Here is a 23,595-nt window from a genome sequence, read left to right as displayed (position 1 = left end):
GGGGACGGGGGCCGTGCCGCCCGAGGGGTGGGGTCTGCGTGACGTCACAGCAGCAGCGACCAATCAGAGGCGGGCTCGCAGCCGAGGCGCTGGTATTGGGGCAGCGAGGGGGCAGTTCTCTATAACGCGGTCTCCGGAGCCAGCGGGGAAGAAAGAAGCCGAGAGGGCGGAAGGCGCCCTCCCCGCCGCTGGGCCCGGGCACCGGGCGCCGGGCCGGGGTCCTTCCCGCCGGCCGTGAGCGCCGGCCGCTTTGTTTGCCCCCGCCTCAGCGTTGAGGGGGGCGCGCCGGGAAGGCGGCGGCAGGAAGCACGACCGATCGCGCCGGGGACGCGCGGGGACCCAGGAGTCCGGCCGCCGCGAGGGCCGCGTGACGAGACCGCGGAGGGAGCCGGAGAGCCGCCGCGGGGCCCGGGTGGCGGGCCCGGGGCGCCCGTGAACACAGACCTCCCCGTCGACGGGGGGCGATGTTCCCCTGGCCCGCGGGCTCTTCGGGCCGCCGGGGCATCCCGCCGTTGGGACCAGGGCCCCCGCAGTGGGCGACCCCCAAGGCTGCTCCATGGAGACTCTGTGTCCTCCTGCCCGCCTGGCAGTGCCCGCGTCTCCGCGGGGGTCTCCCTTGCTCGCCCACGCCCCGGAAGCCGCGTCGGGGGACCCCGGAGTTCTCCCCGCTGTGCCTACGTGCCCTCGCCTTCTGCGCCCTTGCCAAACCTCGGTCGTCCGCCCGGGGCCTGGGGCCTGAAGAGCTGGCGCCGCGGACCCCGGTGCTGTTGGACCCCCGGGCCTCGCCATGCACCGGCGGCCGGGCCGCGGATAGCCTGAAGCACCTCGGGGGACAGGCCGGGCGACCGAACGACGTGAGCTCCGGGGTCCGCGAGGATGCAGACATCGCGGTGTGCCCAGGCGGAGGAGAGGAGGAAGAGGGCGGAGGCGGCTTCCCGCACTTCGGAGCTGGTTCCTGCGCACCTCCCAGCCGCTGCCCTGCTCCCCGGCGTCCTCGGGAATCTCCGACCAGCTCCTCCTGGTCCCCGCCCAGGCCAGCCCCGGGTCTGGAGTCCCAGCCTGATGGAGCCAGCAGTCCGCCTGATGAGCATAGCTCCCGGCCTCCGCCGCCACCTGCGGGCCTCTCCCCGGAACCTGCGTCTCCGGAGCAGCCTATGCCGGGCTCGGCGGCTGCAGAGGGTGGAGACCCTGCTCCGGCCGCGCCCGAGGCACCCGCGCTCAGCCCCTCGACGGCAGACGCAGCGCCGGACGCGCCGGTGATCTCCGCCAGGAACATTTCAATCGCCTGATCCGCCGCTCGAAACTTTGGTGTTACGCGAAGGGCTTCGCCCTGGACACTCCAAGTTTGCGCCGAGGGCCGGAGCGGCCGGCAGCCAAAGCCCGGGGAGCAGCCAAGAAACGCCGGCGGCCGGCGCCGCCCCCGCGCAGCGTGCAGCCCCGCCGGCCCGCCCCGACGCTCCCCACCTCGAGCACCTTCAGCCTCCTCGACTGCTTTCCCTGTCCCCCAGCCCTGGTGGTGCAGGAGGACGGAGACTTAGGGCCGGCTTCCTCGCTTCGCCTCCAGGGAGACGCAAAGCCTCCGCCTGCTCACCCGCTGTGGAGGTGGCAGATGGGAGGGCCCGCTGTCCCCCGAGCCCCCGGGCCTCAAATCCTGGTGGGTCAACTTGGAAGAACCCTGAGCTTTCGACCTATTCTACCCAGGAGCATGTTGGGGCCCCGGGCAGACTGAGGACTCCAGGAGGGAGCCTTGATTCTCAAATTTGTCTCTTTTTTTTGCGTTTTATGGACTGTGTGCCGAGAGACCTCAAGTGACAGTGATCTTCAAGCACCTGGGAGGTCCGGGTGATATTTCCTCCTCATCTTTACGGAGGAACCAAGGGCTGGCGTCCAGAAAAAGCCTTAACTGTAGGAGGCTGCCTGACCAGCTCCATCTCTGCCCACTCAGCGGGCGGCCAGGGCCTTCACCCCAGGGGAGCAAGGCAACTACTCTGCCCAGAGACCAAAAGAAAGGGACAGAGGGACGGACCTTGATGGACAAACTGGTTGTTTCTATGTTTGAGGGCCAGTTTAGGGATGTGGGGGCTGTGGTGGGGTGGGAAAGTGATTGACAGCTCCCTGGGGGCATCCCCCACCCCCACAGCTCAGACCTTTAACCCTTTACACCCCCTTCCTTTTCTGTTCCTTACCCCCCCCCCAAGTTCAGGTGATTCTCCCGTTGGCGAGAGCTTCAGTCTTCAGCCAGCAGACTTTACCCTTTTGTCCAGTTTTGGAGTTTCCCTTTGCCATAAGGCTTGATGGGGGAAAGAGACTTCAGCCCCACTTTTCTCCTCCCATAAAGAGGAGGAGAGCCCAATTGTGTGGCCCAAAGCTGGTTTTGCCTGGGGAAGGGGCCAAAAATTCTCTGGGAAAATAATGGAAAGTGGAAGAAATCAATAAAATCAGACCAAACAAGGCGTCTTTCGAGGTACTCTTCCCCCAATTCATGGATGGCATGGGGTGGAGTTAGAAGGCTAGTCTGAATCAATTTTTCAGACATCCAGGCTCAGCCCCTGAACGACGGAGGTTTGCTGCAGAGGCAAACGGAAGGACTCTTGTCCTGGAGGCTTGGGTTTGGAGGGAACCTGGGGCGGGCGGGCCACCTTAAGCTTTTTTTTTTTTTTTTTTTTTTTAAGCCTCAGGCATTTTGGGAGTTGTCAGGGATCTGATGGATCAGAAGGGGGCTGGGCCTGGGGATTAGGTTTAGGGTCAGAGGTTCTGTTTTGCAGGCCCAGAAGAGCTAGGCCTGGACCACGCCCCAGTCAGGAGGACTCCTGGAGTCCGAAGGGTGGAGTGGCTTTCTCTACAGTGAAAGATCAGCTTCCGGGGTGGGTGGGTGGGGTGTGCAGGGTGGCAGTGCTTTGAGATCTGCCCGTTATTGGGGGACTTAGTGGTCCTTTGTGTCTACACAAGTAACACCCCTCGTCCCCAAAATTGGGCGAGTCAGAACAGTTCCCACGTGACACTGGGGAGGGACAGGTCTCCTTTGCTGAGACGGTGCTTTGTAGAAAGTTTATCGTTTGCATAGAGCAGATCCTTGAGCAAAACTCTACTGGACCTCGAAAGTGTTTTTAGAGCTCTCTCCCTTCCCTGAGGGTGGGGAGGGGAGAGATGGAGTGGGTGGGCGCTTTGGCTCTCTTTTTCCTTTAACATCTGGCCTTTATGAACCCTGCTGACCTCCCCTCCCCCCTCCAGCTGTGTCCTGGGGAAGGAGAAGGGGGGTGGGAGAGTGCTTTCCATTCCACTGGGGCTCAAGGGTATCTGTCCTCCTGCCCCCCAGGAATGAAAACGGGAAGGAAAAAAGCACATTGGGGGAGTGGGGAGAAACACCCTGAAAAAGGGGTGATTACCGGGAGAAGCTAGGAAGGTAGGTGCCCCATTTGTAGAACGGTGGGATGGGCTTTGTGCCTTTTAACCTGCCTGGAGCAGCGGGCAGAGCAGCTCCAGGGAAAGTGCCTTCTCTGAGGGGCTGGAAGGACTCGGGCCAGCGTGGCTCCCTTCCCCCCACTGGAAAGGTTTGTTCCCCAGACACCTTTTGGTCAGACCTAGAACTCCCCTCTGGGCAAGGTTTAACTTGAAGATTCTTCGAGCTCCAAGCATCCCTGGAAACTTCCAGACATTTTACAGAGTAGAGAGCAGAATTTGGTTTTCGATCTACCACAGCACATTAGCACAGAGGTGACGGTTTTAAAACAGGGATTTTTCCCACTCACAGGCCAGGACAAAACGACAGCATAGGGGCTCTGCTTCCCCGCTCCTCCCCCAGGGTCTAGGGGAGAGTCCCTTGCTTTCCAGCTTTTAGTGGCCTTAGGCATTCCCTGAGTCCTGTTCAGGAGCCTCTCCTCTCCCAAGGATGTTTGTTTTTAACTTTAGAATCCACCGGGTATTCTGAGTTGATTGTGTGATTCCAAACGCACTGTTTCCTACTGTTTTGAGACAGGCTGTTACTATGTAGCTCTTGACGGCCTGGGATTGGTGATGTAGACGAGGTTGAACTGAAACTTCCTCTGATCCTTTTGCCTCTGCATCTTAAGTGCTGGGACTACAAGTGGGGACCACTGGCCCTGCAAGAGCCCCTTTTTTAAAGAAGGCCACATTTATAGGTTCTTGAGGGTGAGGACGTATCTTTGGGGGTTCTGCCATTCAACCTATTACAGAACAGTCCCGGAAAAAGGAAAGTTGCCGAGGAAACATGATTACAGCATGGGCTGGGTTTGGGGTACACACAGATCCTCCCCAACCAGGACCACAGTCCCTTACAGGGAAAAGGCCCCTTCCTTTCCCCAGGCTGACCTTGAGGGTATTAAAAGTCTTCCCCCTTTCCCCGTGTATCGGAGCCCCCAGAAGGGACAAGGAAAGTGAGCTGAGGTTCCCTCCATGCTCGCTCCTTTCCAGTTTGTCAGGGAGATCATAGGTCTTGGCTTCTTTTTTGTTTTTCAAAACAGAGTTTCTCTGTGTAGCCCTGGCTATCCTGGAACTCCTCTGTAGACCAGGCTGGCCTCAAACTTACAGAGATCCGCCTGCCTCTGCCTCCCAGTGCTGGGATTAAAGGCATGTGCCACCACCGCCTGGCTAGGTCATGGCTTCTTACCAAGATCTATTGTTTATTTGTTTAGACACGTTTTAATGTAGCCTAGGCTGATGAACTCACTCTATAGTCAAAGCTGGCATTGGAATTCTAATCTTCCTGCTACTATCTCCTGAGTGCTGGGTTACAGATGTGGGCACCACCACTTCCAGCTCCTTAGCAGGGTCTCTTAAATCCTCTTTTGAGTCTCCAAGCATTTCCACACTGAACCTCTGGGTTTCTGTCCCCTCCCCGCCACAATTCTCTGCAGGGCCAGACCATCCTTGCTTCCCATCTCCTCCTTTCCCCTGGCTCTCAGCTGCCTCCTGCCCTTTGCCCTTTGCCCCCAGGCCCCTTAACCTGTTTGCAGCCTGACTTCTGTCCCTGAAACTCCTTTTGTGAGAGTCAGAAGGTGACAGCCACACCCACATATCCAATAGCCACTCCTTTCTCAACCTCTGGGCTCCTGTGGTCTCTCACACTGCTGGACATTCTTGAGATACTGTCCTGGACATTCTTGAGATACTGTCCCGGTTCACTTGGAAGGTCCCTCATCTATCTACCTCTTACTTTCTCGGCTGTCCCCTGATGTGCGGTGGTACCTTCCACCGGCTAACTATTCACCAGGGTGCTCTCTGTCCTTTGAGCCCCCCTTCTGAGCTTGGGTTCCATATCTCCAGGTGGACAACGGCAACTCCTCCCTATTGTCCCTGACCACGTCAGTCCTGGGCAAGTCTCTACCCTGGTTAATGTTCTCTGTTGCTCCCCGTCACTTCCACAACTGACGACTTGACGGGACAATTCTCACAACCCAACTGTCTGTTTCCAAATTGTACCCCCTCACCGCCCAAGGTCTGTGTCACCCTCTCTCTTTTCTTTTTTCTTCCTTCCTTCCTTCCTTCCTTCCTTCTTTCTTTCTTTCTTTCTTTCTTTCTTTCTTTTGAGACAGGTTTCCCTAGCTATCCTGGAACTTGCTCTGTAGACCAGGCTAGCTCGAACTCACAGAGATCCGCCTGCCTCTGCCTCCTGAGTGCTGGGATTAAAGGCGTGCGCCACCACCGCCCGGCACCCTCTCTCTTTCTTTCCCTCTTTTCTTCCTTCCCTTCCCTGACAGCATCTTCCTGCTTCAGCCTCCTAAACTCTGGGATTACAGGGGTGCACCACCACTGCGTGTGCCTCCCTGCAGCTCTTGCACACACACACACACACACACACACCCCACTACTTCTGTTCCAGCCTGCTCCTGTGCACACTCCCTGCACCCTGGACTGTTGCCGCAGCTACCTCTGGATCCAGTTTCTGGACGCCTACATTTTCTCTGACTCCTTCCCACCAGGCTTCCTTCTTACTTAGGGGTTCTCTGGTTTTATTCAATGAACCCCCTCGGCCTGTTATTTGGGGCCCTGTGTTGTTTGGTCTTGACTCCCCTGTATAGCCTGGACTCTGCTTCATTTTACACACAGTGGGATCTACCACGCTGGAAAATACTTCCTTCCCTGTATATACACTCTTTCCTTTATACTCATTCTCCAAAGCCCATTTGAAAATGACGTATTTTCCATGGAATCTTTGGGTCTCCAGTTGAATGTGACCTATGCCACACCTAGATTTACTTTAGTGGGGGGGTCGGTGTGTATCATAGAGTATGTGTGGAGATCAGAGGACAACTCTGGAGTTGCTCTCTCCAGCCACCTTTCCATGGTTCCCAGAGATCACGGGTTATCAGGTTTGCATAGCAGGAGCTCTTACAGACCGGCAGTGGAGCCATCTCACTGGTCCTGGACGCCTCAATCCTCATTTCCTGGGAGGCACGGAGGAAAATGGGGCTTTGGGGTCAAACGCCCCTCCCCCTCCCTGTGGAGGACCTGGGTCAGGATTCTACAGTGCAGTCAATCCCTGAGATAGGATGGGAAACAAGAAGACATTATTCCCTCCTTAAGGTCTCTCGTTAGACACTCCGTGCTACTCCAGCTGAGTGCATTTCCTCTCTGGGCTTCCGAGTCACCTCCTCAGACTCCAATTTCCTGGTGTTGACCTGCACTGAGCTGACAGTCTCTGCTGTAGGGCATCAACTCAGAATCTCCTGTAGCTGAGCTGTTCAACTTGACAAGTTCTCTACAGAATATGTATATTTTCTTTAAGATAAAGAGTTGGGCCGGGCGGTGGTGGCGCACACCTTGGATCTCTGTGAGTTCGAGGCCAGCCTGGGCTACAGAGCGAGATCCAGGACAGGCTCCAAAACTACACAGAGAAACCCTGTCTTGGAAAAAAAAAAAAAAAAAAAAAAGACTTAGGGCTGGGCTCTTGAGATGGCTCAGTGGGTAAAGGTGCTTGCTGCAAAACCAAAGGACCTGAGTTCAATCCTACGGTGGAAGAAAGGACAACTCCTGCAAGTTATCCTCTGACCTCCACACTCATGCCGTGGTGGCGCTGCAAAAGCATGTACACACGTGACAGCACGCATGTGCACAATCTCTCTCTCTCCCTCTCCCTCTCCCTCTCCCTCTCCCTCTCCCTCTCCCTCTCCCTCTCTCTCTCTCTTTCTCTCTGTCTCTGTCTCTGTCTCTCTCTGTGTCTCTGTCCCTCTGTGTCTCTGTCTCTCTCCTCTAAAGCTGGTCATTAATAACAAGGTTATAATCCTTGTGAGGTTTTCCTCACTCTCCGGTGTTGTCATTTAGTCTCTCTTGGTTTGTTTATTCTAGGCCTTGGGTCCAGCACCCTGAATGCTTGTTTGACGTTAGGTGGGTATTCCACCGCGGAGTTGGGAGCGGCGCTCTGGCAGGGTGCAGTTCCAGAGTTTCCCCACGAGATGTCACTGTCTGCTAGCACCAGCAGGACGCTGGCTGTGGATTAGCAGGGGAAGAAGAGATTCTCATAAACCAGTGAGTGCCTTGCAGCGCTGGCCCCCAGGCCAGGCCCTTCGCAGTGATGATGACCTCTATGGCCTCTGCTCTCAAGGACTTGAATCTGATGTCCAATGCTGTGCATGCATTATTTTGCTTCTAAGCAATAAACAGTATCTACTCAAAGGATGAGGACCTGAGACTCAGAGAGGCCAATTGACTTGCCTGGGGTGACCCAGCCATAGAGGAGAGTTTATCCTTAGCTGGCCTGACTGTTTTCCTCCTTGTGGCTGCTGTAACACAGCATGTATTTTTATGGCACTTGCAGGGAACCAGGCATTGTTCTAAGTGCCCTTTTAAAATTAATTTTATTTATTTATTTATTGAAACAGGGTCTCACTATTTATCCCTAGCTAGCCTGGAACTCACTATGTAGACCAGGCTGATTTGGAATTCACAGAACTGACTGCCTCTGTCTCCCAAGAGTTGTAGTGTGCCACTACACATGGCTTATTCTAAGTGCTGTGTGTGTGTGTGTGTGTGTGTGTGTGTGTGTGTGTGTGTGTGTGTATGTGTGTGTTGGGGGACATGCACGCATGCCATGGTGAACACACATGTGGAAGAAGTCAGAGAACATCTTTGTGGGCTTGGTCCTAGAGGTCACAGCTCTGCGGGTACTTTTTAGATATGCTTGTCAACTCTGGCTGAGGGGTGTACTCTCTGAGCCTCAGCATTGCCTCCTAAAAATCAGTGGATTTGGTGATGCACAGAGTGGGTTCGTTACTTGTGTGGTTTAGTTTTTTGCCAGCTTAACAGAACCGAGAGTCGTCTGGGAAGAGAGAACCTTGGTTGAGGAACTGCCCAGGTCAGTTTGGCCGGTGGCTTTGTCTGTAAGAGGTTTGTTTTGATTGATGATTGATGTGGGAGGACGCAGACCACTGTGGGCAGCACCATCCCTACGTGGATGGATTTGGGCTGTCGGAGAAAGATGGCTGAGCGTGAGCCAGCGGGCACTCCTCCATGGATTCTGCTTCCCTTCCTGTTTTGACTTTCTTTAATGATGGATTTAATGAACGTGTCAGATGAAAGAAACCCTTTCCTCTCCAAGTTGTCTTTGGTCCTGGTGCTTATCACAGTGATAGACAGGAAACTAGAACATCTCCCATGATGAGTTATCACAAAATCAGAGCAAAAAGAGGAACTAAAGCTGCTGTTCCGTGTAAAACACCTGCTGAGTATGCTTGAGGTCCGGGTTTCAGTCTTCAGCACCAGGGTGGGGGAGGAGGGGGTGAGGTGGGGTGGGGTGGGATTGGCAGGGGGCATGGGTAAAGAGAGGGAGGGGGTCAAGACTGAAAATGCGGGGTTGGGGATTTAGCTCAGTGGTAGAGCGCTTGCCTAGCAAGCGCAAGGCCCTGGGCTTGGTCCTCAGCTCTAAAAAAGAGAAGACTGAAATTGCACACAACTTACCATGTCTAACTTTACTGTCAGGTCCACATGCAGACCTAGGTGCACAACATTTCCCCCAGGGTTCCTTCCAGTCAATTACCCTATCATGTTGGCTCCTGGGTTGGCATATGGGACAGGCTGAGAGTTGATAAAGTCCTGCTATGAACCAGGGTCTGGCCCAGGTGCCCAGGTAGGTGATGGGGCTGACGGGAGGCTGGAAGGATACATCAGCGCAGGAATGTGTGGAGAGAGAGGAGGGACCAAGGACAGAACCCTGATAACTCAGAGGTCAGGGAGCGGGAGGGATGCAAGGGTGCCCTGGGGGCCACTGCTGACCTACCAACCTAGGTGCTTCAGGCCTGTCCAGGGAACTCTTTCATACCTCCCTTGCAGTCCAATGTGGCCGTGTGACTGCATCCTCATCAGTGGGCTGCAGGGGGCAGTGCTCTGCGCCATCCCAGCCTGGCTATGCCCTTTCCCCTTCTGGCTTGCACACCCCAGGATGGCAGTCACCCAAAGTGGTCATGAGACCAGGAGGGTGCCCTAGAGGGCAGTGCAGTGGCACATGGGAAAAGCTGGAGTTTGTAAGTAGCCCTGACAACAGAGTCCCAGCTGACTTGTGCTCACTTGGAACTGGAGGTAGAAACTTCACATCTTTAAGGACCTTTTTATTTTATTTATTTTAAATAGTGTCTCCCTCTATATAGCCCTGGCGTGGCTAGAACTTGAGATAAAGCCCAGACTGGCCTTGAATCTGCAGTGGTCATCCAGCCCGTGTGCCTTCCGCATATCGAGACTCAGGCATCAGCCACAACTACCTGTTTGTTTTATGAACTATAGTTGTTGCTTTGTTCTAAGACAGGGTCTCTTATAGCCCAGGCTAGCCTTAAACTCTTTGTGCAGCCACAAATGACTTTGAATTTCTGATCCTACAAGGCTACACACACCTGTCTAAGATACAGTTGTTGTTTTTTGTTTGGGTTTTTGGTTTTTCAAGACAGGGTTTCTCTGTGTAGTCCTGGCTGTCTTGGATCTCACTCTGTAGACCAGACTGGCCTCGAACTCACAGAGATCCACCTGCCTCTGCCTCCCGAGTGCTGGGATCAAAAGCGTGCACCACCAAGCCAGGCTAAGATACAGTTTTTATTTATTTATTTTTTATTTTTTATTTTTTGGTTTTTCAAGATAAGGTTTCTCTGTTTAGCTTTGGTGCCTCTCTGGATCTTGCTCTGTAGACCAGGCTGACCTCGAACTCACAGAGATCCTCCTGCCTCTGCCTCCTGAGTGCTGGGATTAAAAGCATGTGCCACCACTGCCCAGCTAAGATACAATTTTAATTCAGATTTAAGTTCAAGCATTAGGAGATAGAAAGGCACTTAGGAAAAGGACCCCAGTGGGGAAGCAGAGGCAGGCAGATCTCTGTGAGTTCAAGAACAGCCTATACACAAACTATACACAGAGAAACTCTATCTCAACAAAACAAAACAAAGCAAACCAAAAAGGACTCCCCAGCCATCATCTTCTATGTTACAGTATTTAATTAACTAATACCACTTGGCCTAATTAAATAAGAGAATGCAGTTTAGCATAATCCAACTATATGACTAATTCATCTAATTAGCAAAATTTGTCTAATTAGCCAGGTGTGTGGTGCACATACCCACACACCTATAATTCCAGCATTTGGGAGGCAGAGGCAGAAGACTGTCCTAATTTCGAGACAAGTCTGGTCGCCACTCTAAATTCTAAGCCAGCCAGAGCTTCCTGTGAGACGTTGTCGGGAAAGGTGTGGAAGCAGGAGCGGAAGGGGCCCCGACCAGATGACTCAGCAGGAGCAGAAGGGGCCTGGTGGGATGACTCAACAGTTAGGAGCACTTTACTCTTGTCCTCGGTGGCTTTCTGTTGCCGTGACAAACACCATGACCAGAAGCAGCTGTGGAGAAAAAGGTTTATTTGGCTTAGGTGTTCCAATCACTGTCCATCATCGAGGGAAGTCAGGGCAGGAACTCACACAGAGGAGAACCTGGAGGCAGGAACTGCTGCACAGCCCATGGAGGAGGGCTGTTTACCGACCTGTTCAGCAAGGCTTGCTCAGTCTGCTTTCTCAGACCAGCCAGGACCACCCACAGTGAATCCAGCCCTTCTAGGTCAATCAGTAATTGAGGAAATACCCTGTAGGCAATCAGGGGACTTCATTTTCTCAATTCTCAGTTGAAGTTCCTTCTTCTCAGATGACCCTAGCTTGTTTTAAATTGACTAAAAACTGACCAGGCGCTGCTCTTGCAGAGTGTTCCAGAGCCCGTATCAGGTAGCTCAAAACTGTCTGTGACTCTAGTTCCAGGGGACCCAAACAGTGTTTCTGAGAACAGCTGCGTGTGTGTAGTGAGTGTGTGTGTGTATTTATGCATATGCAGACCTGTACACATACACACATCCTTCTTCCTATTTTAGGCAGAAAGTGTCAGGGAACTTTAGAGAAGGCACAAGGATGATCCAAAGTTTGGGTTGGACAGGGACGGAGGCTGGAGCCAGGGACCAAGCACTTGTGGGTGGGATTATGAATCCAGTACAAAGTAGAGAAGTGGAGGGTGTAGCGGTAGGTGGGAGGGGTGGGGTAGGGGGGTCAGAGGAGGTTGCCTACTGCCTGGATTTTGCCCAACCCTCCCCCACCCCCAGCCACCTGCCCCATACTCAGGAAGACAAGTGAGGCCTTGTGGAAGTGAAGGTCCAGAGGTGGGGGAGCTCCCAGACAGAGGCTCACACGTGGCTTCATTTCTGCTTCTGCCTCTCGCCCCTCCACATCTTCCCTGGATTCCCAGCTCATCCACTTAGGAAGGACTGCCATATGCCTGGCGGTAAGGCCAAGCACATCACTTGTTTATTGTTGATTTATTATTATTTATTTATTTTTATTTTTATTTATTTATTTTTTGGTTTTTTGAGACAAGGTTTCTCTGTGTAGCTTCGCACCTTTCCTGGATCTCACTCTGTAGACCAGGCTGGCCTCGAACTCACAAAGATCTGCCTGCCTCTGCCTCCTGAGTGCTGGATTAAAGGCGTGCACCACCACTGCCCGGCTATTGTTTATTTTTAAAGCACTGAATATTTATTTATTTATTTATTCATTTATTTATTATTGTGAGTAGACGCGGTGCGCATGTGACCATCAGAGGTAATCACAGGAGCTGGTTCTCTTCTCTCACCACGTGGGGTCCTGAGATTGAACTCAGGTAGTCAGGCCTGGAGGCAAGTGCTTTTACCCACAGAACTCTCTCTCCTACTCTCTCTCTCTCTCTTTTTTTTTTGGCTTTTGTTCTTTGAGACAGTCTCATATTGTAGCCCAAGTTGGCCTTGAACTCTGTAGCCAATGCTGGCCTTGAACTTCTGATTCTCTTGCCTCTACCTTCCAAGTACTGGGATTATAGGTGTGTGCCACCCTACATAGCCACTTTAAAATTTTATTTATTTGTTTGTTTGGGTTTTTGAGACAGGGTCTCTCTATATAATCCTGGCTGTCCTAGAACTCACTGCACAGCCCAGGATGGATTTGAACTCACAGGGATCCACCTGTCTTTGCCTCCCGAATGCTGGCGTTATAAAGATGTGTGTCACCACACCTGGCCATTTTTAATTTTTGGAATATTTTTCTTTCATTCATTTGTTTGTGGGGTTATTTTTTATTTATAGGGCCTCCGACTCCCCTAAACCTCTAGAGAACTAAGATTATAGATGTGCTTTTTTTCTTTTCTTTCTTTCTTTCTTTCTCTCTCTCTTTCTTTCTTTCTTTCTTTTTTTTTTTTTTTTGTTGTTGTTTGTTTTTCTAGATAGGATTTCTCTGTGTAGCCCTGGCTGTGCCAGAACTTGATTTGTAGACCAGGCTGGCCTCGAACTCACAGAGATCCAAATGCCTCTGCCTCCCCAGTGCTGGGATCAAAGGTGTACACCCCCACACCCGGCTTTTTCTCTTCTTTTTTAAGATTGATCTATTTTCATTTTATGCACGTATTTGCCCACATGTACTTCTTTTTTTTTTTTTGGTTTTTCGAGACAGGGTTTCTCTGTGTAGCTTTGCGCCTTTTCCTGGAACTCACTTGGTAGCCCAGGCTGGCCTCGAACTCACAGAGATCCGCCTGGCTCTGCCTCCCGAGTGCTGGGATTAAAGGCGTGCGCCACCACCGCCCGGCTTTTTTTTTTTTTTTTTTTTAAAGATTTATTTATTTATTATGTATACAGCGTGTATAACTGCAGGCCAGAAGAGGGCACCAGATCTCATTACAGATGGTTGTGAGCCACCACGTGGTTGCTGGGAATTGAACTCAGGACCTCTGGAAGAGCAGTCAGTGCTCTTATGCTCTGAGCCATCTCTCCAGCCCCCAGCCCACATGTACTTCTGTGCACCACGTGTGTGCCTGCGTGTACTTCTGTGTACCACATGTGTGCCGGCATGTACTTCTGTGTACCACGTGTGTGCCCGCATGTACTTCTATGTACCACGTGTGTGCCCGCATGTACTTCTGTGTACCACGTGTGTGCCCACATGTACTTCTGTGTACCACGTGTGTGCCGGCATGTACTTCTGTGTACCACGTGTGTGCCCGCATGTACTTCTGTGTACCACGTGTGTGCCAGCATGTACTTCTGTGTACCACGTGTGTGCCCGCATGTACTCCTGTGTACTACGTGTGTGCCGGCATGTACTTCTGTGTACCACGTGTGTGCCCGCATGTACTCCTGTGTACTACGTGTGTTCCTGGTGCCTGCAGAGGCCAGAAAATGTTGCTGGGTTCCCTGGAACTGGAGCTAGAGCTGTTCGTGAGCTGCCGTGTGGGTGCTGGAAACTGAACCAACCAGGGTCCTCTGCAAGAGCGGCCAGTGCTCCTGACCACTGAGCACCTCTCTAGATCCCCTCCCACCCTGGTAACAGCTTCAGGAAGTCCCTGGAACTGACCAGATTCTTCAGGCCCCTGTCTGCCAGAGTAAGCGGTAAAAGCCGAGGCTCCCTCTCAGAGGAGCAAAGCCACGAAGACCCTGAGACCCCAGGCTCCCCACCTTCCACCATCATACCTGTCTTAGGTAACTGTAGGGGCTGTTTTCTGGACAAGAGTAAGGGATCCTTCCCTGCTGCTTTCTCAGCAGCAAATTTAAGGTCACGTGACAGTATCCGTGGGGGACACGGAAAAGCACCCCGAGAGATCCTGAGCCTCCTCCTCTTCTTTGCATCTACTGCAGAGGGACCAGGACTGTGGGTGTAGGGCAGATGGGCCACTGCACTAGCCCTGGCCTAGGGAGAGTGGGTAGGGGTCCAGCTGCTGCCTGGAACAGCTGTCTGGAACTCTGACTGTAAAGCCTGTCCCTTTCTAGACAGAAGTGGTAGTGGACACCTGTAATCCTAGGACTTGAGAGGCTGGGACAGGAAGAGACTCAAAGTGAGTTTGAGACTAGCCTAGGCTACATAATGAGTTCAAGATCAGCATGGGCTACACAGGAAGACCCTGTCTCAAAACAAAACCAATGAGGAGCTGGAGAAATGGCTTAGCACTTAAGAGCATGTGCTGCTCTTCTAGAGGTGTCTGGTTCTGTCCCCCGCATCCATGTGGGGCCCCCCACAACCACTTCTAACTCCGATTCTAAGGATCCTGCCTTCCTCTTCTGGCCTTGGAGGGAACCTGCCCCCTCACGCAAATATATAAAAAGAAACTTTAAGCAGTCTACAAGCTAACAACAACAACAACAACGTTGCCAGGGAGATGGCTCCCCAGTTACAAACTTGCAGAGGCCAGGGGTTCAGTTCCCAGCACCCCCTTGAGGTGGCTCCTAACTGTAGCACAACTCAAGGTCCAGAGGATGCAATGCTCTCTTCCGTAGCAAGCTTTCTTTCTTTCTTTCTTTTTTTTTGGGGAGGGGGGCGGATTTCGAGACAGGGTTTCTCTGTGTAGCTTTGGTGCCTTTCCTGGAACTTGCTTTGTAGACCAGGCTGGCCTCGAACTCACAGAGATCCGCCTGCCTCTGCCTCCCGAGTGCTGGGATTAAAGGCGTGTGCCACCACCGCCTGGCCTGTAGCAAGCTTTCTTGTTCAGACTGTCTTTGTATCACCAGCCCCCAAACACGGACACTTATTATTAATTATGAAAGTTCGGCCTTTAGCTTAGATTTGTCCCCAACTAGCTCTTATAACTTAATTAACCCGTTTTTGTTTTGTTTAGTTTTGTTTTGTTTTGTTTTGTTTTTTGAGACAGAGTTTCTCTGTGTAGCTTTGGAGCCTGTCCTGGAACTTGCTCTGTAGACCAGGATGGCCTCGAATTCACAGAGATTTGCCTGCCTCTGCGTCCCCATTACTGGGATCAAAGGCGTGCGCCACCACCACCCAGCTAACCCATATTTTTTCATTTATATTCTGCCACGTGGCTCAGTTGCCTCTGCTCTGTACCATATGTCCAACTTCTTCAGAATCTCACTGGCCTGTCTGAGCCTCTCTTCTTCCCAGAGTCCTCTCTGTCCCCGGAAGTCCTGCTTAACCTCTTCCTGCCTAGCTATTGGCCACTCAGCTTGTGGCTAAACCAATCACAGGGACACATCTTCACACAGCATAAACAAATATTCTGCAACACTCTTCTGGTCTCCAAGGGCACCTGAATACATACATGTGCGTGTACACACACACACACACACACACAAAACGAACGAACGAACGAACGAACAAACAAAAACAAAAAACAAAAACAAAAACCATGCACGCACGCACTAAAGTAAAATAAAAATAAAAAAATATTATTAAAAAAAAGGTGTTCAAAAAAAAAGGTGTTTTCTTGGAAGAAACGTCTTTCCTGCCCAGTGCCCCCCAAAAAGACCCCTTGCCCACCCCAGCCTCCCTAACATTCACTTACTTCTAGGGAGAGCTGCAGGTAGACCTTGGCTGAGGAAGAGGACAGAGCGGCACCTGACTGATGGAGGAGAGTCTAGAGTTAGTCAAGACAAGGCTGTATTGCCCTCTCCAGCTCTTGCTCAACCCCTCCACCCCCCACCCCCGGGTGGGCAGGGGAACACACAATCAGAGCACTTGCCCAGGGATCAGTAGCATGGAAAGAGCTCCTACCCCTGGGAGTAGAATTCACCAGTCAGGGAGATGCCGGCTGTCTGTCTGTCCAGGGCTGGGCATTGTGCCCTGGTCATAATGGGGGCTGGGAGGGTGAAGGTCGGGGCCATGCCTCTCGGTTCCTCCCTGTTTGAATTCCTGCCTTGGCAGTGGGTTGTCCAGGTGCCAGGCCTCCTGGGGGCGTCTGCTCTTCCTGTGCCAGGGCCCTCTGCCCACCGTGCCTCGGCTTCCCACTTCCTCCTCAGTCTGAGCTGGCACAGCAGCAGCAGTAGCACCTCCTCTCAGTACCTCCCAACTGGGCACAGCCAAGTTGCGCTCAGCCCACAGCAGCAGGCGGCTGGCAGCAGCCGGGAGCTGGCAGGCTCCCAGGGCCCAATCCTCTTCTTTCCAGCCTCCTTCAGCCTCACCTTCCTGTCTTCCACGTCCCGGGGGTCCGAGGAGAGCCCCCTTCCCAGGCTTACCCTCACTGGGGCCCTTCCTGGGTTAGGGGCTCTGTTTTGAGTGTGGTCAGTCCTAGCCATGGTGAGCTCTAGGCCACTCTGGGTCAAATGGGTGTCTTTTGTAGGATCTCATTAGCACAGGCTCTTGCGGTCAACTAATTCTGAGAGAGAGTGGGCTACCTTCTAAATCCAGCGTGGGTTCTGTGATACCTTGAAGTGACACGAAAACTTCCATTTGTCATACTCAGGGCTTGGGTACCGTGTCATTACAGGCCCTGCAGTCTCTTCTGACTGCTGGCCCTGTGAGTTCCCTGAAACTTTGGCCTGGGTTTTTCAGTCACTGTGAGGAAAAGTCCTTGGCCTGCTGGGTGCTGTGGACAGATGTCACATACAGGGTCACACATATTCTGGAGTCCTCTCCTTAGGCTGAGCTCAATAGAATTTTTTGTTTGTTTGTTTTTGTTTTTTTTCAAGACAAGGTTTCTCGGTGTAGCTTTGGAGCCTGTCCTGGAACTCGCTTTGTAGACCAGGCTGGCCTTGATCTCACAGAGATCCACCTGCCTCTGCCTTCCGAGTGCTGGGATTAAAGGTGTGTGCCACCACTGCCCGGCTTCAATGGAGTTTAAAGACTCTTGGCTTTGTGCCCAGAGTGGTGTCACACGCCTTTGATCCCAGCACTTAGGGGGCGGGGACAGAGACAGATGGATCTCTGAGTTGCAAGCCAGCCTGGTCTACAGAATGAGTTCCAGGACAGACAGGGCTACATACTGAGATGTTGTCTCAAAACAAACAAACAAACACACACACACACACAAACAAAACAAAACAAAAAAACTTGGATTCCTGTGGATCTCTGGGATTCTGGAGCCGACGCCCAATCGAGTTTCTGGAAATATAGGTTTGGCCCCCAACCCCTCTGAGTCAGAGTGGGCTGCATCAACAAGGTTCATGGTCAGTTTGTGTTAGCTCAGACTCAGGCGTGAGCCCTACTGACTCATCTCTATGAGCTTCATGACACCCTAGCCAGCACAGTGCCACGTTAGAGCCCCGGTGGCACAGGGGAATTGAGGTGTGCTCCCTGCCACTCTAGCCCCGCCTCTTCTCTACCGCTTTTTGGCCTTTCTATCGTGAGGCCTTGCCTCCCACCAAACTCCTGTTCCCTTGCTGAGTCGGCCTACCACACTGCACAGAATACAAGCACATAGGGCTTTTGTCACGCCCCTCCCAGCTCGGCTTTGGGGCTCCTCCTGACCCCCCTTCTGCCAGCCTCCTGACTCCAACCTCAGGCCACCCCAGCTGGAGGCTGCTGCGGTATTTTTCCACAGGCACTGCTCTGCCTCGCACACGTTGGAGAGAGAGATCCAAAGTCGGTGTCTATATATACCTCCCCACCCCCGGACTGCGTGCATCTCCTTCGCCAGGCTGCGGCCATGCAGTCTGTCACTGGTTACGGCACTTCTCAGATTTGCGTGTTTAATATTTTATCCAGGAAGCACTTCTGGCTGGGTGCTCTGGAAGGTGGTGTGAAGCTGACAGCGTGTCAGGCCCTGGGATGCTTGCTTACAGCTGCTGGTGGTGGTGGGACACACGTGGGGGTCTGGAGAATAGTGATGACCAAGACAACAGTGGCTTCTGGCTGTCAGAGGCTTCAGCACTGTGGTCCCAAGGCAAGGTGGCGTTGGGGACAGCGTATTGGCTATGGGTGCTTGCAGGTGGCACAGAAACATCCCTTTCTTGGGACACAAAAGCAGTGATGGAAATGGCTTCTTGGGTCCAGCTGCTCAACCAGGTCTTGGTCAGTTAAGTCCAGGTTAGGGGAAGTGTCCAATGGGGAGAAGTCCTTCAACTCCGTGGAGAAGTCACCCACTGCCCAAGGTCCACAGTGCACGGACACACAGGGGGAAGGAATAGAGGGCTGGATTGGAGGGTCTGGCCACTGCTGTGGGACCTGAACTCTCTGGGTTCCTGTGGGTGACAGAGAGGGCCATCAACTTTTAGCTTCCTCGCTAGCATGCTGGGGAACAGAGACAGTGCCGGCCACACAGAGAACTGAAGACAGTCCCTCTGTTTCCAGCAATCTGTGTATGACACGGGGTCTGGAGGGGAAGGACTGAGAAAGGGGAGGCTGTGGCCCAGGGGCACATGGAACAATCCCGAGATGGAAGGGGGGAGGGAGCAGACAGACACTGGCCTTTCATTCTGACCCTTCTGAGACATGAAATGCCTGATTGTGCCTGGGTCCAGAGGGTGCGGTGTTTGGGGAAAGCCCGTTCCATCCCCCAGCCCCTGGGGAACAAGATCTCCATACATCCCACTGCTCCTGGCAAGGTTCAGACAGAAAGAGTTCTCAGGCAGTGGGGTGAGGCACAGCCCCCCAGTCCGGCTCTAACCCTTGCTGAGTTGCAGGAGATTTATCTGGGTAGGATTCTGGGACTGGGCTCTGATGGGAGGGATACCCTTCTATCCTATGCCAGACAGCTCTTCCCCCAGGTGCTAAGTTGGAAAGTTCTTCCTGGTGTCAAACCTCAGTTGTTTTTTCGAGACAGGGTTTCTCTGTGTAGCTTTGGAGCCTGCAAGTGTTGGCATTAAAGGCGTGTGCCACCACTGCCCTGCTAGGCCTCAGTTCTTTCCACTGCCAGTGAAGTACGATGACTCTGTTCTACTGGGGATGCAGTTAGTAAAGGACCCTCACTTCTGTCCTGGGCATCATGTTCTGACAGGGATGCCTGCAGACTTGCTCCTCTCATCCTGTCTGTCTCCTGTGCACATACATAGAGCCCTTGGCTTTTAGGTACAGTGTTCTTTCTCTTGTCCACATTCTGCTCCTGTCAATGGCAGGAGCTGGGCAGGAAGCTGAGAGAGCTACCAAACCATGCCCTCCAGAGCCACCAAACCACGTCCTCCAGAGCCACCAAACCATGCCCTCCAGAGCAGACATGTTAAGAAGGGGACTCTTGCCAGGCATAGTGCCACATATCTTTAATCCTGGTGCTTGGGAGGCAGAGGCAGGTGGATCTCTGTGAGTTGGAGGCCAGCCTGGTCTACAGAGTGGGTCCCATAATACCCAGGGCTACACAGAGAAACCCTGTCTAGAAAAACAAAACAAAACAAAAACGAACAAACAAACAAGGCAGAAAAGAAGAGGAACCATTTGCTTCTCATTCCCCATCTGGCTGAATGGTTGGCGACTCCCCTTTGGGACTTACATCCACTTGGGACTTTTTATCCAAAGGACATGATACAGAAGCTCAGAGAAACAAAACCAAGAAGGGCTGAGCTGCGGGCTGGCTCTACCCCTGCTAGTACCTCCCGTCATCCCTGGGGGCTTTCAGGGGTCACTCAGGACTCCGGGGTCTGGGAGGGTAGCACTGGGAAAGCAATGGTTGACGAAATTGACTTTTTGAACTCTTGGTAACTAACTATGGAGGTAGGCGTGGAGCCCACAGACCTACGGAAGCCAACTGGAAGACAGACAGAGGGACAGAGGAAAGCACTGAAGGACAGCCTTGCAAACCAAAGGGCTCTGGAGGTATTTTTAGGGGTTACTTAGGTTGCTCCTCAAGAACCTCCATGGCTGGGCCGAATCCCAGCAGGTGCTCGGAGTGTGAGCTAGCAATCAAGGCAAGATTGGTTCTGTGGAGAGAAATTAAAAGAGGGAAAAAAAATTTTTGGAGGCAGGGTTTCATGAAGCCCAGGATGACCTCCATCTCAAAGATGACCTTAAGCTTGCCTCTAGCTCCAAAGCACTAGGATTTTAGACATGTGCTACCACTCCTGATTTATGTGGAATTTGAGATTGAGCCAAAAGCTCTGTGCATGCTGGGTATGTCTTCTACCAACCAGGCTGTATCCCCAGCCCAAGATTACCTGACTTTTTTTTATTTCTCTTTCTTTTTCTTTCGTTCTTTCTTTCTTTTTTTTTTTTTCTATTCTCTTTTTTGAGACAGGGTTTCTCTGTGTAGCCCTGACTGTCCTAGAACTCACTCTGTAGACCAAGCTGGCCTGGAACTCACAGAGAAGCTGGAACTCACAGAGCTCTACCTGCCTCTGCTTCCTGAGAGCTGGGATTAAGGGCATGTGCCACCGCTGCCTCCACCACCACCACCCAGCTTCTTTCTTAAATTTAGACAGTCTTTTCTATGTAACCCTGGCTCAGTTGCAATTTATTATGTAGGTCGAGATGGCCTCAGGGGTGAAGTAATCCTCCTGCCTCTGCCTCCTCAGTTTTGAGATTACAGGTGTGTGCTTCCACTGTCTATCAAGAAGAGAAATTTGAAAGTCTGCTCTCTCCAATACTAAAAAATAAACATATAGAACACTAAGTCCTTAGCTCAAGGAGTATGCTGACTTATCTAAAGGGCTCATGGCCTTAGATATATGAGTGTCCTTTTTAAAAAATTTTTAAAAATTTATTTATTTTTTCGGTTTTTTTTTGTTTTGTTTTGTTTTGTTTTGTTTTGTTTTTAGAGACAGGGTTTCTTTGTGTAGCTTTGCGCCTTTCCTGGAACTCACTTGGTAGCCCAGGCTGGCCTCGAACTCACAGAGATCCACCTGGCTCTGCCTCCTGAGTGCTGGGATTAAAGGTGGCTATTTTTTCATTTTTGTTTGTTTGTTTTTAGTACAAGGTCTCGTGTAGCCAGATGGTGTCACACTGTCTATGCGGCTCCTCCTGCCTTCATCTCCAGGGGCTCACAGTACACACCACCATGTTTGGCTTGAATGGTGGTTTTCAACCGGGGTACTTTTTCTGCCTACTCCATATTAGGCAATGTCCGGGGACATGTTTATTTGTTACAGGTCAAGGGTTGCTACTATCATTTATCTAGTGAGCCAAACCCAGGATGTTGCTAAAATAAGATGGAAAATGTCCAAAGCTCTGAGGTTGGGAAGCCTGGCTTAGATTCTAGAAGACATAGGATGTCTTCATCGTTTATGCCGCCAACCCCTACCCCAAAGGAATGCACCTAGAACTTAGAAACAGTGAGTGCCTCCTTGTCTTCCGCATTTGCCTCAGCCCTCACACCCAGTAGGTGCTTTACAAGCATTTGTCAGATGAATGTGAGAATAAATGACTCGCCCCCATACAGTGGGCGGGGCTTCCCTTTCTCTGTAGAGCCCAGCTGTCCATGGCCTCTGTTCAGGGGTTCCTGACCCTGGTAACTCTGGGAAAAAGCTGGGGAGGGCTCACCCGAAAGTGCTTGAGCTGTTGACTCAGAAATAACAGATGCTCATTCCCAACCAATTTGCATCTCATTTGCATATCACTTTGCCTAAAATTTGCATGCTGCTCCTTTAAAGGCAAAAGGCGTGGATCTCCTGGCCTCTCTCAGTCTGGCCTTTCTCTCTTCCTTAGGGACCACCATCTGGCTCCACCCCTATTTCTGCTCACCTGAGAATCACCCACTTGGTGAATTCTTGGTAAATTTTAGTACAGCGGGACTGACTAGTGGGCCTGTTAAATTCTACCTACCCTTCCTTTATGGTCAAAAGCATGGCCTTCGGTGTTTCCACTCCTCACACTGTGGTATTGTGAGTTTCTTCATCTCTGAAATGGAGATTGTGGTTTTTGACCACCCAGAATTACTCCAAGGCTTGACCAAAAGCCTATTCTTCCGGTTTGTGGAGATCCAGTCTTGCTGTGTCATCCAGCCCACTCTTGAGCTCTCTCTTTTTCCTCAGCCTCCAAGTGCTGCAATTACCCCTGCCTGGCTTGAATCACCTCCTTAACCCCATCCACCACCATCCCTACCTCCTAGTCCCTCTCACCTCTGGTGGCAGTGGTGCCCTAACTCAAACAACCACCAAAAAAAAAAAAAGTGTTTAGCCAGGTGTGGTGGCTCAGGCCTTAAATCCCAGCACTTGGGAGGCAGAAGCCAACCTAGTCTACAGAGTGAGATCCAGGACAGCCAGAGCTACACAGAGAAACCCTGTCTTGAAAAACAACAAATCAACAAAAACACACAAAAAAGTTTAAATTTTTATTTTTGTTACTTTAACTATGTGTAGGTAGGTATGTGCACATGAGTGCAGGTACCCTTGGAGGCCAGAGGTGTCCGATCTCCTGAAGCCGGAGTTAGATACACTCCTGCACTACCATGTGGGTGCTGGCAATGGAACTCTGGTCCTCTGGAAGAGCAGCAAGTGTTCCTGACTCCTGGGCCATATCTCTGGGCACCCTCTGTTGTGGATGCTTTTCTGCTGCTTCTGTCTCTAGGCAATCACTCTCTACAAAGTTGTCAATGGCCTTTGACGCTGCTGTAGCTCAGGAGCAAGGGTTCTATTTATCAACGAACTAACTGCATCTGCCTTTATCCGGCCTCCTTTTATGACCTCACAAGGATGCTTTGTCAGGAAAAAGGCGGGTCCCAGCTCATGCATCAGAGAATTCCTAACTCCTAGGTGGTTGGACGGGATACAGGAAGAGTCATCCATTCAGTGACTAGAATGGTGTCAGGGGATAAAGAGGAGGAAAGGGGTCAGGCATAGTGGCATGTGCTTGTAATTCCAGCGCTTAAAAGACTAAGGCTACAGGATGAGGGGTTTGAGCCAACCTAGGTGTCTCAAAAACAAAACAAACAAACAAAAACCCCGGCAAAACAAAAACAACTCTGTGAGTTGGAGGCCAGCCTGGTCTACATAGTGAGACCCAGTCTTTTGTTTTGTTTTCTTGAGATGGGGTTTCTCTGTGTAGTCCTTGCTGTCCTGTGTGTAGTCCCTACTCACTCTGTAGATCAGGCTGGCCTCGAACTTAGAGATCCACCTGCCCCTGCCTCCTGAGTTTTGCCTGTGCACCTGAAGGAACCTCATCTTAAAATAACAAAACCAAAAAAGCATGGGCAGGTTTGGGGATGTAGTTTAGCTGGTAGAGCATGCACAAAACCCTGGGTTTGACCCCCAGCACAACATAAAGCAGGTGCGGTGGTGGCACCCAGCACTGGGAGGTGGAAGCAGGAAGAATAGGATTGCAAAGGCTTTGAGTTCCAGACCAGCCTGGGCTAGACAAGACCCTGTCTGAAAACAAAACACTGAAAAGGGGGAGGAAAGGGATTTGGGGGTGCCCAGTGAGGCAGAGGTGTGGCACGTGTTGGAGAGAGGTTGACTCTCTTTCCATTGCTGCCTTGACAAGAAGCTGACGATTGACGCTGTAGCTCAGTAGCAGGAGCATTGGCG

General features: G+C 51.9%; 1 protein-coding gene across 1 annotated transcript; it reads left to right on the top strand.

Moving 5' to 3' along the window:
• The first annotated feature begins 556 nt into the window (after window positions 1-556).
• On the top strand, window positions 557-2,189 carry Epop (elongin BC and polycomb repressive complex 2 associated protein). The gene is given in 4 exon segments (XM_059269653.1): window positions 557-613; window positions 615-1,254; window positions 1,257-1,627; window positions 1,629-2,189. Coding segments are annotated over 4 exon segments (1,119 nt in total). The 3' UTR covers window positions 1,680-2,189.
• Window positions 2,190-23,595: the final 21,406 nt, after the last annotated feature.

This window comes from Peromyscus eremicus, chromosome 8a (genome assembly GCF_949786415.1).
Source record: "Peromyscus eremicus chromosome 8a, PerEre_H2_v1, whole genome shotgun sequence".
NCBI lineage: Eukaryota > Metazoa > Chordata > Mammalia > Rodentia > Cricetidae > Peromyscus > Peromyscus eremicus.
The sequence above is the reverse complement of the archived record's forward strand: the minus strand, read 5'-3'. Positions and strand labels throughout refer to the sequence as shown.